At 43.7% G+C, this 13,843-nt stretch overlaps 1 protein-coding gene across 2 annotated transcripts in view; it reads right to left on the bottom strand.

Annotated features, from left to right (window-relative positions):
* TRIM66 (tripartite motif containing 66) overlaps positions 1-13,843 on the bottom strand; it is a 102,265-nt gene that overhangs the window by 78,898 nt on the left and 9,524 nt on the right. For both annotated transcript variants that reach the window (XM_019519610.1, XM_019519611.1), the window contains exon 2: positions 1,395-1,498. In XM_019519610.1, coding sequence (XP_019375155.1) covers positions 1,395-1,498 — 104 coding nt within the window. The remainder of the gene's footprint in view (positions 1-1,394; positions 1,499-13,843) is intronic.

Here is a 13,843-nt window from a genome sequence, read left to right as displayed (position 1 = left end):
TGTGTATATATAATGGCATTGTGTGCATGATATACAAATTAGTGATCTGTGTCTAACTTCTGGGGTGTATAGTGTATGTGCTTGAATTGGTGATAGGCATGCATGTGCCTAGGCTGGTTTGGATGTGTATGTGCCTGAGCTGGTAGTGTGCATGTGTATGCACCTAATTGATTTGTGTGTTTGTATATGTGCAATTGTGTCACACCCTCCTGTCTAACTGCGCAATATTGAGATCCTGAGACTTGGCCTGACCCCACAGGCCTAGACCTAGATAGCTCCAGGAGTACCATACTGTGGACAGATTTATGCTGAAGGGAGTTCACAGAGGCCCCAGCTCCAGAGGAGGAATCAAGGTAGAGAGTGCCTGAAGGTGAAGGGCCAAGATATACAGCAAACAGACTCAGCTAAGACCAACAAACTTAAATGGAATATAATACCCACCTAAGAAGCCAAGGGAAAGGTCTTCCTGGCCTTTCTGTTAATAAATGAGATTTCAGACATGGCACTGTTTGAGACACAAAAGTCTGACTGGACTTTGAATTGCTATTTACAACGTAGATGAGGAAAGGTTCCTGCAGTGCCATATCTGACTGAGCTATGCAGGGACAGAACATGCTTTGACACTTGGTATCAGGCATGGGATTAGCAATCCACTTCCACCCTGAAAGGACACAGAGGCTGTCTACACTACTCCCGCAACACTGTCAGGGATGGATGGGGCCCCAGCCTCTCCCACCTGCTCCCACCAGCACACGTGAAACCTATAAATGCAGCAGTGATGCCGCACTGGGAGTGACACTGCACATACTTTCTTGAGATCTCAGTCTCCAGCAGGCTTGAAAGTGACCACATGGGACACCCTCAGCACAGTTTCACTACTGTATTTCTGGGTTTGGTGGGTTTGAGTGGGAGTAGAAAGGCAGGCCAAGCTCGGGAGCACCCCTCTCTAAAAGCACTGCAAAAGCAGTGTAGACATACCCAGAGAGAAACCTGAGTTCTCCTTGACCATAATGCCCAGCCAGTTAGCTGTCCATCACTATTTATTTTGAATTAATAAAGGATCAGAGGATACCGAGAATTGCCTGGGTGAAAGTTTCAGTATCTTGTTTGATGCATTTTTCACTGTGTGGGCCCAATCCTGTCCTACTAAAGTCCATGTCAAAAGTTCCAGTGATGTCAGTCGCACAGAATCAGGCTTCACTCTCTACACAAGATGAGCTAAATGCTACAGAGATGGTATGTTCAGTCTCTAGGAGTAATGAACAGCTGCACTGAAATTAAAGTTATACATAAAATGATGCAAACAGTTAATGTTAATAATGTAAACCTTGAGTCTATACTCCTGTCAGTTCTAAGGACCTTTGGAAATAGCATGCTTAGTAGTCTCTACTTACCCTTGCCATAGCTGGAGTTGCTGTGGGAAAGTCCTTCAGAAAGTAATTTTCAGCTACATCCTTTGCAAAACATGTCTGCTTGCACACAGGGCAAGAGAGTATACCTGAGTGAAAAAATAAACAGAACATGTGCATGAGTCAGGAAATGAAAAAAGCCACACTTAAGCACTCACCGCGCTTTGATACCACACCAAAAAAGCTTAGTTCTAGGAACCAGAATTATTCATCAAGCAAAACACATTACATTGTTTGTCTAGGATAGCATCAGGCTGTGGGTCACCAAACAATCATATTAGATCTGTGCAACTTCCTGTTTCTTGCTTCCTTTTCAGCAATTCTGCTGCACTTATGAGTGTGGTATCTGAGCACCTCTGAAGCTCTGACAAAAAAGAATTGCAGATCTACCTGTATATTCTGCTATTAGCCATTGTTCTTCTGGACAGCTTCTAAGTCCCCCTTAGAAGTGTTTTTAGGAGGGGTGAGGAGTGTCTCAATGTTAATGTGACTAGACTATGAAATGACCAGGACTAGTAAAGAGAGGACCTTTTCTTGTCATGTAATGCAAGGGGCTACTCCCTTGTTCCTTCCAGGGAAAATGAAAATTTGGGGTGTTCCATAAGGAAAAGTTCAGACTGTAGAAGTTGGAGAGTCATGCCGCTCACAAGCTTATAGGCCCTACATCTTCAGTACAATCTTCTAAACTAATTGAGAAAATCTCCCTGAACATGACATCTAGGAAATGCACTGCATTCTATAAAATTGTGGTTTTTGACCATGAGCACCTCAGAGTAGAGACTCCATTATCTCTTCCACATACTTTATCCATGTTACAGAAGCACATGCAGCTACTGCGCAATATAAAATAATAGTGGTCATTTCAGAATAACTGCATCCATCTTGCATGACTAACCATTGTGCAAACAATATATATGCATGTGTTTATATTGCACATACAAATGTATCTTTGCATGATATACAAACATGTATTAAGCATTGTGCTTTGCAATAGTTTCAGAATGCAACACGCAAACCAACATCATACCAAACAAGGAAAATAAACTGCCCACGGAAACAAAATTAAGTTAAGAGTTCTTGACAGATCATTCCACTGACTGAACCCGAACCACAAGTAAGAAGAGAAAGAAACTAATCCGTTATGCTACCAATCTCCCTTAAATCATAGGGTGCTTACACAAGTTAACATTATCCACACAATCAGGCCCCTGATAGTGCTTTACAGCCGTGATGTTATACATGTGCACGGCTGCAGAGCACTTTTAAAATGGCCAATAGCGTGAAAAATTAACCCTGGTCAAATCGGATAACTGATGAAGGAGCTCTGCAGCACAGCACCTTAGGGAACTTGTGCTCCCTGCAAGGGTAATTTTTCCCATACATGGGGCTGGGCTCGTGGGACTGTCACCAGAGGAGGGAGGGAGAAAGAGGGAAAAGGGTAGAGGGAAACAGAGGGGCCTGCCAGCTGATTTGCCAGGCCAGAGCTAGAGGCTGGGGGGAACAGAGCCTCACCCTGCAGGCCCAGCCCAGCCCACCTCCTCCCCAGTACCCCAGCTGGAGGGGGGCCATGAAGCAAGGGGGCTCTATTCCACCCTTCCTTCAGCTGTGGCCAGACAAAGCAGCTGATAGCTCTGTGCTGCTCCCGCCTTCCCCCCCCCCCCAACACTGACAGCCCCAGGGATAGGGCTTGGCTGGTAACAAGAGCACTGGCTCAGCCCCGCAAAGTGGGAAAAATTAACCCTGTGGGGAACACAAGTTCCCTAAGGTGCTCTGCTTTAGAGGACCCTCATCTATTAACTGATTTGACCAGGGTTAATTTTTCACACAGCCATTTTAAAAGTACTCTGCAGCCATACACGTTACATCATGGTTATAGAGTACTTTCAGGGACCTGATAGTGTGAAAAAGGTCACTTGGGTAAACACCCATAGGACATATCCAGATGAGCACATATGTTCAGTTTGCGGTGCTGCAGACCCATTTGCAGCACTGCAAATAGCACATGCCACACATGCAGGCATTCATCATGCTGCTAATTTGCAGCATGGTGCAATGGATCTCCCAGTATCAAAAAAACCTAGTGCAGAAAAAAAAATGGGGTGGCACATGAGGGAGCAATGAGTGCCACTGAAAACCAGAGCCTGGCTGGCCAGAACCATGCTCTAGTTGCTGGCCAGGCTCCACACATCCAGATCGCTGCTGCTGGAGCTCTGGGAGGCCACTAGGACTCCAGGTAAGGCTGCTGGGGCCAGCCCATGTACAGTCTCCAGCCTCCCCTACCCCACCTAGGACAACCTGCTATGCACCAGAGCACACGTGCATGGATGTCCCTTGGGGACAAGGAGCATCAGCACAACTACATATCGCTGCTATTGTCCCCAGAGAAATACATGTGAGCTCTCATCTAGACGCAATCACGGTATCTAAGGAAAGCTGTAAAACATAGTGCCCCCAGGTTTTATTCAGAAGATTTTACTAAGTTTCACTCTCTGGGCTCTCCTAAGTGTTTGGCAACTGCTCTTCCAAAAGGGTATCAGGGAATAGCTGGAGCTCAGCATGTTTTGCCAGACCCTTTCCATTCCTTCTGGCTGATGCATCTGGCAGGCTAGGGTGCTAAGAAGGGAGGGACCGAGCGGCCAACTACATCAACTCTGTGCGTACGGGGGACTCCGTCAAGCTGAAAGCATCCTCACCAAGGGAGATGAAACTCAACTCTTCCCTATGCACTGGTGTAGCTGTTCAAACAGAGTGGAGCAGACCACAGAATCTAACCTGGTCTTGATAACCTCCTTCAATAGTATGATGTAGTAAACATTAGTGTGATAAATCCTGGACTAAGACTACAGTTCAAGCAGAAGCTTTCCTAAGATCTGCAAATGCACTCCACCAGTAACAATCCTTGTTCCTTTCATCCTTGGCATCTTGCCATACTTGCATCATGCTTTTTGAAACAGCAAATAGATACTTCTGACTAAGTCAAAATCCCCCAATTCATGTTAGAGAGTAAACTCAGGTAGACTTAAATCCAGTTCTACCAAAATAAATGGTGCATTAACCCAACAAATCTCTTTTCAATCACAGCCTTTGAATTTTCAGAAAGAACAAAACATTGGCACTATTCATAATCATCTTCTATATCTTGTCAAGCCATCAGTTTATGTCAGTGGTCTCCAACCTTTTTAGAAGATCGCCTTTGGCATTTGATGCCCCCCACCCAGCAGGTAAGTCTGTGGGGAGGCAAAGGGGCAGGGGGGCAGATCGAGGCAGAAGGAGAAAAAAAATATTTGGGGGCGCACCTCCCCAGCAGGTAAGTCCCACCCAGCCAGAGCCCTACTCAAAACTTGCTCCTGCCTCTGATGCACTGTCCCTCACCACAAGGCCCTCAATCTAGCCCCCAGCCCTTCCTTCCTCCACGGACTGACCTGCTGGGGTGGGGCACGTATGTGCATGAGCATGGGCACTCAGCCCCCCACCCCAGCCTCAGATAGACTCCAACAGGCTCTGAGATCTACCGGTGGATCGAGATCCACTGGTTCGTGACCACTGGTTTATGTTAACTGTGGACAATGTTTTCCAGGGCTGAGTTTCTTTTAAGTAAACCTTTTAGAAGCAAACTCAATTATGATTTCATACTAGAATGACACTGCCATATATGTGGTCTTCCTAACTAAAAATACTAGTCTAGAAAGAGAATGTCCTATAGCATAATCAAATACTAAGTTATCCATTACTCTTGTAATTAAATATATTTGTTTCAATGATTGACTAAGGTTAGAAAATTATCCAGTTGAAGATACCAATCCTGTAACATCTGGTTACAAATACAATCCTAAGCACATACGGCCCTGAAACTACAGGGTCCAAAGTGCCTTTACTTCTTAAGGCAGGGCCCAATGCTTTTTAAATAAAAGCATTTTGCAGCTTCAATCATTCGTCAGACATTGTGTAGATAAACCCTCCTCAAATTCTCCATACTGGCAAACACATCCTGGTGAATCTGGCAGCAATCTGTATTTAGTTTTTAAATTGCTAAACTTTAAGAAACTGCCTAAATTTTATTTTTTTTTCAAACTCAACAAAACTGATTTTATAGAATTACTACAGCTGGCTTTTCCCCCAGCTCAACTCTTGAAGCAAAAGCAACACATTTGAAAAGCGTACCATTTAATATTTTCTTAGAGCTGCCCGACAACAAGACTATCCTGGTCCTGGATACCCAGTGGGAGAAATTAGTTAAGCCTGCATGATTCCAGTGGCCCTACCATAGAAAGTGTGTGCAAAGATGGGGCAGGTATTCTAGGATATCAGGTGTAGCCAAGCAGCTACAAGCTATCCCAGTGAAAAGGACTTTGCCAGTAGCTGGCACCCCATGCTCCTCTTCTAGGTTTGTCACTGGGGATGTGTTTAACCCTAGTTATTCCTGATAAAAGCTATGGCTCTATAAACTATAACAGAAAGAAGTTGCTTTAATTTACACTGAAATCCTGCTTGGGCCCTGGCAGCCTGAGAGTTGATAAAATGGTTTAAAGCCATTTTTCCTTCTCCCTCAAATGTTGCAAGCACACACAAGAGAATATGCACCATGCACGAGTCTATGCAAGTTGGTACTGTCCACAATTAATGTTGTCACAAATATGCCTGCTGCAGCTTTCTGTGCACATCTACACAGGTGAATCACTGACCGCTTCACTAACACATGACATTGCATGACCGATTAGGATTTTTATACAGGGGAATTTTTCTTGCATGTTCAGTTACACCATTCCTGTGGCAAGTTATAATATATACTGAAAATACAACTGCAATTCCACTGATATTTAAAATGTAACATCTAGAATGATAGCACAATCCATGCTTTGATTTTTTGCTGCTTATTATGCTACCTTAATTCATGTACTTATCTATTTACTTAATTGCCTTTATACCTAAAGTATTAGGTGGGTCAACATGATATATCAGACATGGTGAAACCTTTCCTTCCTCACCAGAATTATAATACTGTGTCTTATGTAAACTATTAACAGCTCAGCGCTGTAGAGATGCATATAAATAATAAGTACACACAAGTACCTACGCTGAATGTGCTACGATGCAAAGTCATTAGCAATGCCCACACAACATTTTTACTGGGACAGGTTACAAACAACTGTGAATTGCAGAGTGGAGAATTCCTAGGTTCAGTACTAGCTTTCAAATCTACATGACATTCTTTTATATAGCATCTTTCACACTTTTATAGCAATGGCAACATGATTGAATAGATAAATATTAATGGACAAGTCAGAAAGTGAAAATGTAGTTTGCAAACAGTCTTTTTCAGTCACATGGGGCCTGGTCTAATTCTTCCTTTAGTTAACAAGGATCTTTCCATGGACATTAAAGGGAATTGAATCTAGCCGTTGGAGACCTTAAACCAGTTCCTAATGCACATAATCTTGTAGCCAAATCATTAGAAATATGCCTAAGCATGTCTAATACAGGGAAAAATTATGATAGTTTACAGCTAGTGAATGTTCTTCACAGAGACTGAGAAGGCAGTGACTAGCACTTTCTGAAACAGGAAAATGCTGTGTGTATACTCTGAAAACTATTCTTCCCACCACACATGCTGTATAGTGAGCAACCTGGATTACAAATAACATACCGTGGGATACTTATTTGCTGGCTGGCAGAAACATTGCTGAAGGATTGCTATGTCCAGGGCAGTTTGCACATACCTGTTATGTAGTATGAAATGGGCAATTTTACTGGATTCTGTGATGGCATTCAGCATGAAAAAGACATAATGCAAATAATATCAAGTGACCAGAGTTTAATAGAGTGCTTGTGGCCTTAGGTGGGTTAATGTGAATTTTAGTTTGCGCTAATCTGCTGGAGATCCAGGAAGTGCAAAATATATTTCGTAAATAGTATTTACTCACTTATATTAGTACCGAATTACTTAATTAAGTTTTAAAGAAATATTCTATCCTGGTTATCTTAAAAAGCATCTTTTGCTCTAAAAACAAGTATTGTGGGTCTCCTGGCTGTGCAGAAGCCTCATGCCTTTTGAGACTGGCATTACAAAGTCTGGAACAAGCCAATTTGGGGACGCAGAGACTGTTTCTGTTTATATACACCTCTGGCTATATAAAAGTGATGTACTAAGTACCCTGGGTAAAATTTGTTCCTGAATTTATACCCATTTCAGAACACTGAAAGCTGAATTGTTGCAGGGATGTCAGTCAGGGCAGGATATGTTATCAGATGTTAGGGATTGATATTAGGATCTTTTTCAAATGTAGGTGACCTCTAATTACAAGAATGTCTTAGGTTGGCTTTGAAACATCTGCATAATTGAGAGTCATATAACAATGGACTTCAAGCCTGAAATATTTCTGAAAATTCTGGATACATGACAATATCATATGGGAGGAATTTTGCTACATTCATCCACAGCTAATGGGTAAACATCTCCCACCCAGACCATCATGGGCTCTTCTTTAGATGCTTGTTTAAGACTCTGTTTGATCCACGACAGACATACTTGCATCTTGCTCAAAGAGAGATCGTTTGAACCCTGCAGACTTGAGGATCACAGCTGACTTTCTATTACCTTGAGTTCAATTAATCAAGCTTCTTTTTGCGATATTTCTTCAGTATTATAAAAATTTTAAAAAAACACCCCCAAAAAACCACCATGCAAATGCCTGACAATTCTAATGGAATGGCGATCTAAACAGAATCACCATGAAGTTAAGCAAAGTAGACAAATGGCCTGAATGGAGGTTTGCAAGCTCTCTCTCAAGTAACAGCTGCCTATGTCAAACCTCTCTGCAATGCTTATGCTTAAATTGTTACTAAAAATGCAGTTTTGTTAAAACATCTCTCATGTTTGCTTACCTTGTCTTTGGATAAAGTCAGTCACAAAGCTACACAAATCAAAGTCACTTAGCTCAGGAAACAGGTTAAGAAGCAGAAGCAGAGTAATCCCTGGAAACAGCTTTAGCTGTCAGAATCAGTAATGTTGAAAGAAAGTGACTAGACATTTCTACTAAGCACTTGGGACAGCTTTCCCTTCTTCAGTCAAGAAACATCGCAAAGAAGCGGGGTTGAGATGTGTCATCATGCACCCAAACATCACACTTATTCTTCTCTTGCCTTCCTTCTTGAGCTCACCTGCCGAGTTGCATTTAGGCCCTTGTAAACTTTTCTTGGTCTATCTTTCCTGAAGTTGAAATGTCCCACAGCAGCACAATAAAAAGAAGCACCCACTTTATTTCTTCCTGAATCTTCTTTCAAACCTGCATGTGTAACTGCAATACGTGCCCAGAAGGAAGCTAATGGGGCTTTCTCAGTTTTAGCTAAATTAGGGTCTCAAAATTTTGCTCCTGTGGCACTCTTTGCTGACTGTTCCCTACAAATCTATCCAGGCTTCATCGCTCAATGCTACCTAAAAACAACAATGTTCATTTGTTTGAGGAACCTGTACTTTACAAACAGCTCATTTAAATATATTATTACAGCATTAATGGTGAAGGAAAGGGTAGTCGGCATTGCCCCCAGAGACTCACTGTTTATACGTATGAAGAATGATGCAATCACTGCAGCTAAATAGCAATCCAACATGGAATTATAGGACTCAAACAACAGAACCTGCATATCAAAAGAGCAAGAGCCAAATTCAGCTCTGGTGCAACCATTTGAGAGCTATGGGGCTCTTTAGTCTAGAAAAGCACAGGCTCAGGGGTGATCTGATGGCCAGTTTATCAGGGGTGACCACCAGTATCTGGGGGAACGTTTGTTCACCAGAGCGCCCCAAGGGATGACGAGGTCGAACAGTTATAAACTCCTGCAAAACCATTTCAGGCTGGACATAAGGAAGAATTTCTTTACTGTCCGAGCCCCCAAGGTCTGGAATAGCCTGCCATCAGAGGTGGTTCAAGCACCTACATTGAACACCTTCAAGAGAAAATTGGATGCTTATCTTGCTGGGATCCCATGACCCCAGCTGACATTTTGCCCTTTGGGAGGGGGGCTGGACTTGATGATCTTCCAAGGTCCCTTCCAGCCCTAATGTCTAAGAAATCTATGAAAATCTATGAAATCATGTCCACATCAGATCCAGTTGTTGCTGTCAAAATTTTCTATTATTAGAAATAGAAAATTAAGCTCATTTATGGGTCAGAGCTGTCAAGATGCCGTATCTTTGTATGCCATTTACTTTGGCAGGAAGGAGGTAAGAATATTTGCATAAATATGTGATACTTTTCCCAGTAGTTTATTAGCTCATGTTGTTTACTTATCAGTTGTAGTCATTAATCTTCTGTTTATGACATCACTACTCATTGGTGTGGAGACTATTATGAAGTGATAGAGTTATGACTTCAAAAAGTGGACAAAGATGCAAAAATTGGACTTGCCACTTGTCTCCCCATGAGGAATAGGCCACATGCAAGCTAACACTTAAAGTAGACACTCATAGAAAGGGACCAACTTAATTTGTGGTTTTGCAGAAACCGCAAAATCTGGGATTGTCCACAAAATCAACAACAAAAATAACTTAATAAAAATAAAATGCTGGTGGTTCTTGTTCCCAGGAGGGGAGCTGGCTGGCGGAGCAGCACAAATAGGGCAGCCAACAATCAAGATGGCAGCTGCATCCCTCATCCTTCCTCCCACCCCTGGGACCTCTGCCAAACAGCACTGAGGGGCAGGGCCTCTCCACCAATCAATGCTAAGGGGTAAGGTCACTGCAAAATACCATAAAATCATCTGTGTGCTGTGAGCTGATCACAGCCATCTTGCCATGATTTAAATAGGACCCTACTCATAGATGCACATAGCTATGATCAGTATATCTAACCTATCAGCAGGTATTTAAGACCAGTGAGGACTACCGTGTTTTAAAGTGACTCCCAAAAATATGTTCCAATGTGCAAGAAGGAGTAATACATGGTGCAGCATAGATGTGGAGCAGGGGTGTCAAACTTATCCAGCCCTGTGTGCAAAATGAGCATCTTGAGGCCAGCCTGTGGGCCAAATCAGTTCCACACACTGGACCCACCTGCTGGAGCCAGCCCACATGGCTGGGCTGGTGTGGGCACCACCTGCAGCACATGCCCTGTACCAGCTGCATATGCTGCTTGAAGTGCACACAGCAGCTCCAGCCCCACAGTGGTATGCAGCAAGTGCCAACCTTGGCTTAGCCCCATGCATGGCACTTGGGGCCAGTCTGAGAGGAGTGCACTGCAAACTGGCCCTGCGCACTGGATCCAGCACATGGGGCTGGTCTATGGCCTGATCCAGACTAGCCTCAGATCCAGTGCTTGGGGCTGGTCTAGCACAAGTGTCACAGATTGGACCCATGTGCTACATGCAGTATGCACCACCACCATCTTGGCACAGCACAGACCAGCCCTACACCATGCACAGCCAAACAGGACTTTGTTTCTCTGTATTGCAGATCTAGTTAATTCATCCCAGCTTCACCATCTGTGTCAGCAAAGGAAACCAAACTGCGGATACACAGAATGCTCACACAGGTGAGAACAGACAAGCAATCAGGGCCCCACTGTTCAACTGAATTTCAGTTTCCAAATTGCACGTTTGGGGTATCAAAATCAGACAAGCAATGAAATTCTGCCACCTAAACTGAACCCCAACACCTGCCCAAATGCCACCTTGTCACAGGAAACATGTCAGCCTTGCAGCAGGTGACCTGTGGGTAAAGGAAGCCTGGACACTTTCAGACCACACAGGGAGGGAATTCCAGAGAACAACTGATCCCCAAATGTACAAACCTAGTGAAGCCGAACCACAGCAGCTTGGCTAACGCACAAGGGAAGTGGTGGTTTCTGTGGTACACAGGACCCTGACCTTAATGAGGTCTATGAAGGAAAGCTGACATCCTGAACTGGCCTTGGGATAAAATGGAAGTTTGTGTAGTTTCTTGACCCCAAGGGCTATATATACATTCCCCGAGAGAAGCACCAATAAGAAAAGAGCTAAAGTTTCTCCATGGCCTTCATTTTCCACTGTAAATAAAGCATATAGTCGTAATCCAATCTGTAAGGGGCAGAGGCATAAATAACTGGTGACATCCACCTCTAAATGTAAAGGCTGTAACCTCCTCATCAGGAGAGTAGAGATCACAGATATACGGCTTCTAATCTAAGCATCAAGTGACTATAGTCCCAGCTCCATTTCAAGATCCTCCAGATCTTATTCCATGGCAGGTTTTAACACAAAAAGCTCAGAACAAGTGTCTGCTTAATAAATCAATGCAGATAATTAATCTATCATTACCCACAAAATTGATCATCATAAAGAGGTACCAGGATTAACATATACATCTCAATTCTACCTGCTGTCCAGACATTGCACCTTTTCCCTCACTCTCTCCCCCACCAATATCAGGATAATTATTCTCAAAGAGCATTAGCTAGTGCTCAGAGCTGCCAGCATAATTCACATTTCCTTGGAGACCCAATTATGGGCTATAGGAAACAGTTTCAAAGACATACCCCTTACTCTCCTTCTACAGCTTCATATTTATTTAACCAAACCCAACTGTTTTCTTGCCTTTTGGGTCTGGCAGCTGAATAACAGAGTGAAAGAAGCCAAATTCCCTTAATTCTATTTAGGCAGACTCAAATCTATAGCTTGCAAAGAGCAGAGATGCTTTTCTGCCTTCTGTGATGAATTTATTTCTCTTTCTGGAACAATTCAGATTTTGCATCTGCTGTGACCCCTTAGGGTAGATGGCTAATTAAAACAAATGGGTATTCTCTTTCAGAATTAACAGATGCAATATATTGCATCACTTGCATTATGTGATGTTGCATCAAGATAGGGTCATTGGGTGTTCTTGTAGTCTGGCAGTCTTAATGCAAAAGTGTCCAGAGTTTGATCTATGAAGTAACTACGTTTGCAGAGCTAAACAGACACCTTCCTTTTTAAATATATTTACTTAGACCAAGATGGAAAACTGTACGTTGGAACCTGTAGTCTTCATACGCCATACCAAAATTCTGTATAAAACAGAGACAGAGTGATTTAACATGTTCCATAAAGAACAAAACACTTTTTTATCGTTAAAAACAAATCAGTATACATAAATGCTAACATTACTGGCTGCATTTTTGGACATCCCTGACTATATCTGGAATGTTACACAGCTTGGAATCGTGGGGTAGACTGCCACATAACATCTGGCTTTCCAGCTGAAGAGTTAGATATTTTCAGCTGAGTGTAAAGTCACAGAAAGAAAACAGTGGGCAAAACAGCAGCAGTCAATGGCACCTTGCCTTAGATTTAAGCTCTGTTTTACTTAAGTTTTATCAGTTCAGTATTTCTTCCACACATGTTCTTGAGTTATATTTTCTGTCATTTATGAGTCTGGATCTTGGCCCCATCTTCCAAAGGAAAAGGTGGCTCCCCATCAAGTGGGTGCTTATGTATAGATTCTGAAGGGGTGACCCAGGGCTGTGCAAAGGGCAAGGGAAACTCTCACAACTCAGTTTGTCCTGGATGTCCATACCTTCTGATGGGCAGTACCAGAAAAAGAGACAATGGGAGGAAGCACACCCTCTCCTCCCCCTATGTGGCTGGGGGCTGCCTCTCCCCTGCAGCTACCTCCAGCTTATGCTGGTGGTACTTACTTTGTGGCAAGAAATTCATTGCGGCCTCCCTCCAGTCTTTTTCTGAAATGTTCCACTTTTCCTCATAGGGTGTGTACAAATGTTACATTTTACATGTGCTGAGGCCCCCAAAAGCATACTGTAGCTGTAACACAAGAAATGTTCACAGCTGCAGAGTGCTTTTAAAATTCATAGTTGGCAGGGTCGGAAGGGACCTGAGCAGATCATCAAGTCCGACCCCCTGCCATGGCAGGAAAGAGTACTGGGGTCAAATGACCCCGGCGAGGTGTTCATCTAGCATCTAGCCTCCTCTTAAAGACCCCCAGGATAGGAGCCAGCACCACTTCTCTTGGAAGTTGGTTCCAGATCCTAGCCGCCCTGACAGTGAAGTAGCGCCTCCTGATATCTAGCCTGAATCTACCCTCTGCCAGCTTGTGACCGTTATTCCTAGTCACTCCTGGTAGTGCTCGGGGGAACAGGGACTCTCCCAATGCCTGCTGATCCCCCCCAACTAGTTTGTAAATGGCCACTAGATCCCCTCTCAGCCTTCTCTTGTGGAGGCTGAACAGGTTCAGGTCCCGTAGCCTCTCCTCATAGGGCCTGCCCTGCTGCCCCCTGATCATGCGAGTGGCCTTCCTCTGGACCCTCTCCATGTTGTCCACATCCCTCTTGAAGTGCAGCGCCCAGAACTGGACGCAGTACTCCAGCTGCGGCCTGACCAGTGTCACGTAGAGGGGGAGGATCACCTCCTTGGACCTGCTTGAGAGGCATCTGTGGATGCATGACAAGGTGTGGTTGGCCTTCCTGACTGCA

The sequence above is a fragment of the Gavialis gangeticus genome, unplaced genomic scaffold (genome assembly GCF_001723915.1).
Source record: "Gavialis gangeticus isolate Ggan-Ray unplaced genomic scaffold, GavGan_comp1, whole genome shotgun sequence".
NCBI lineage: Eukaryota > Metazoa > Chordata > Crocodylia > Gavialidae > Gavialis > Gavialis gangeticus.
Note: the sequence above shows the minus strand (reverse complement) of the source record. Positions and strands in the feature narration are given on the sequence as shown.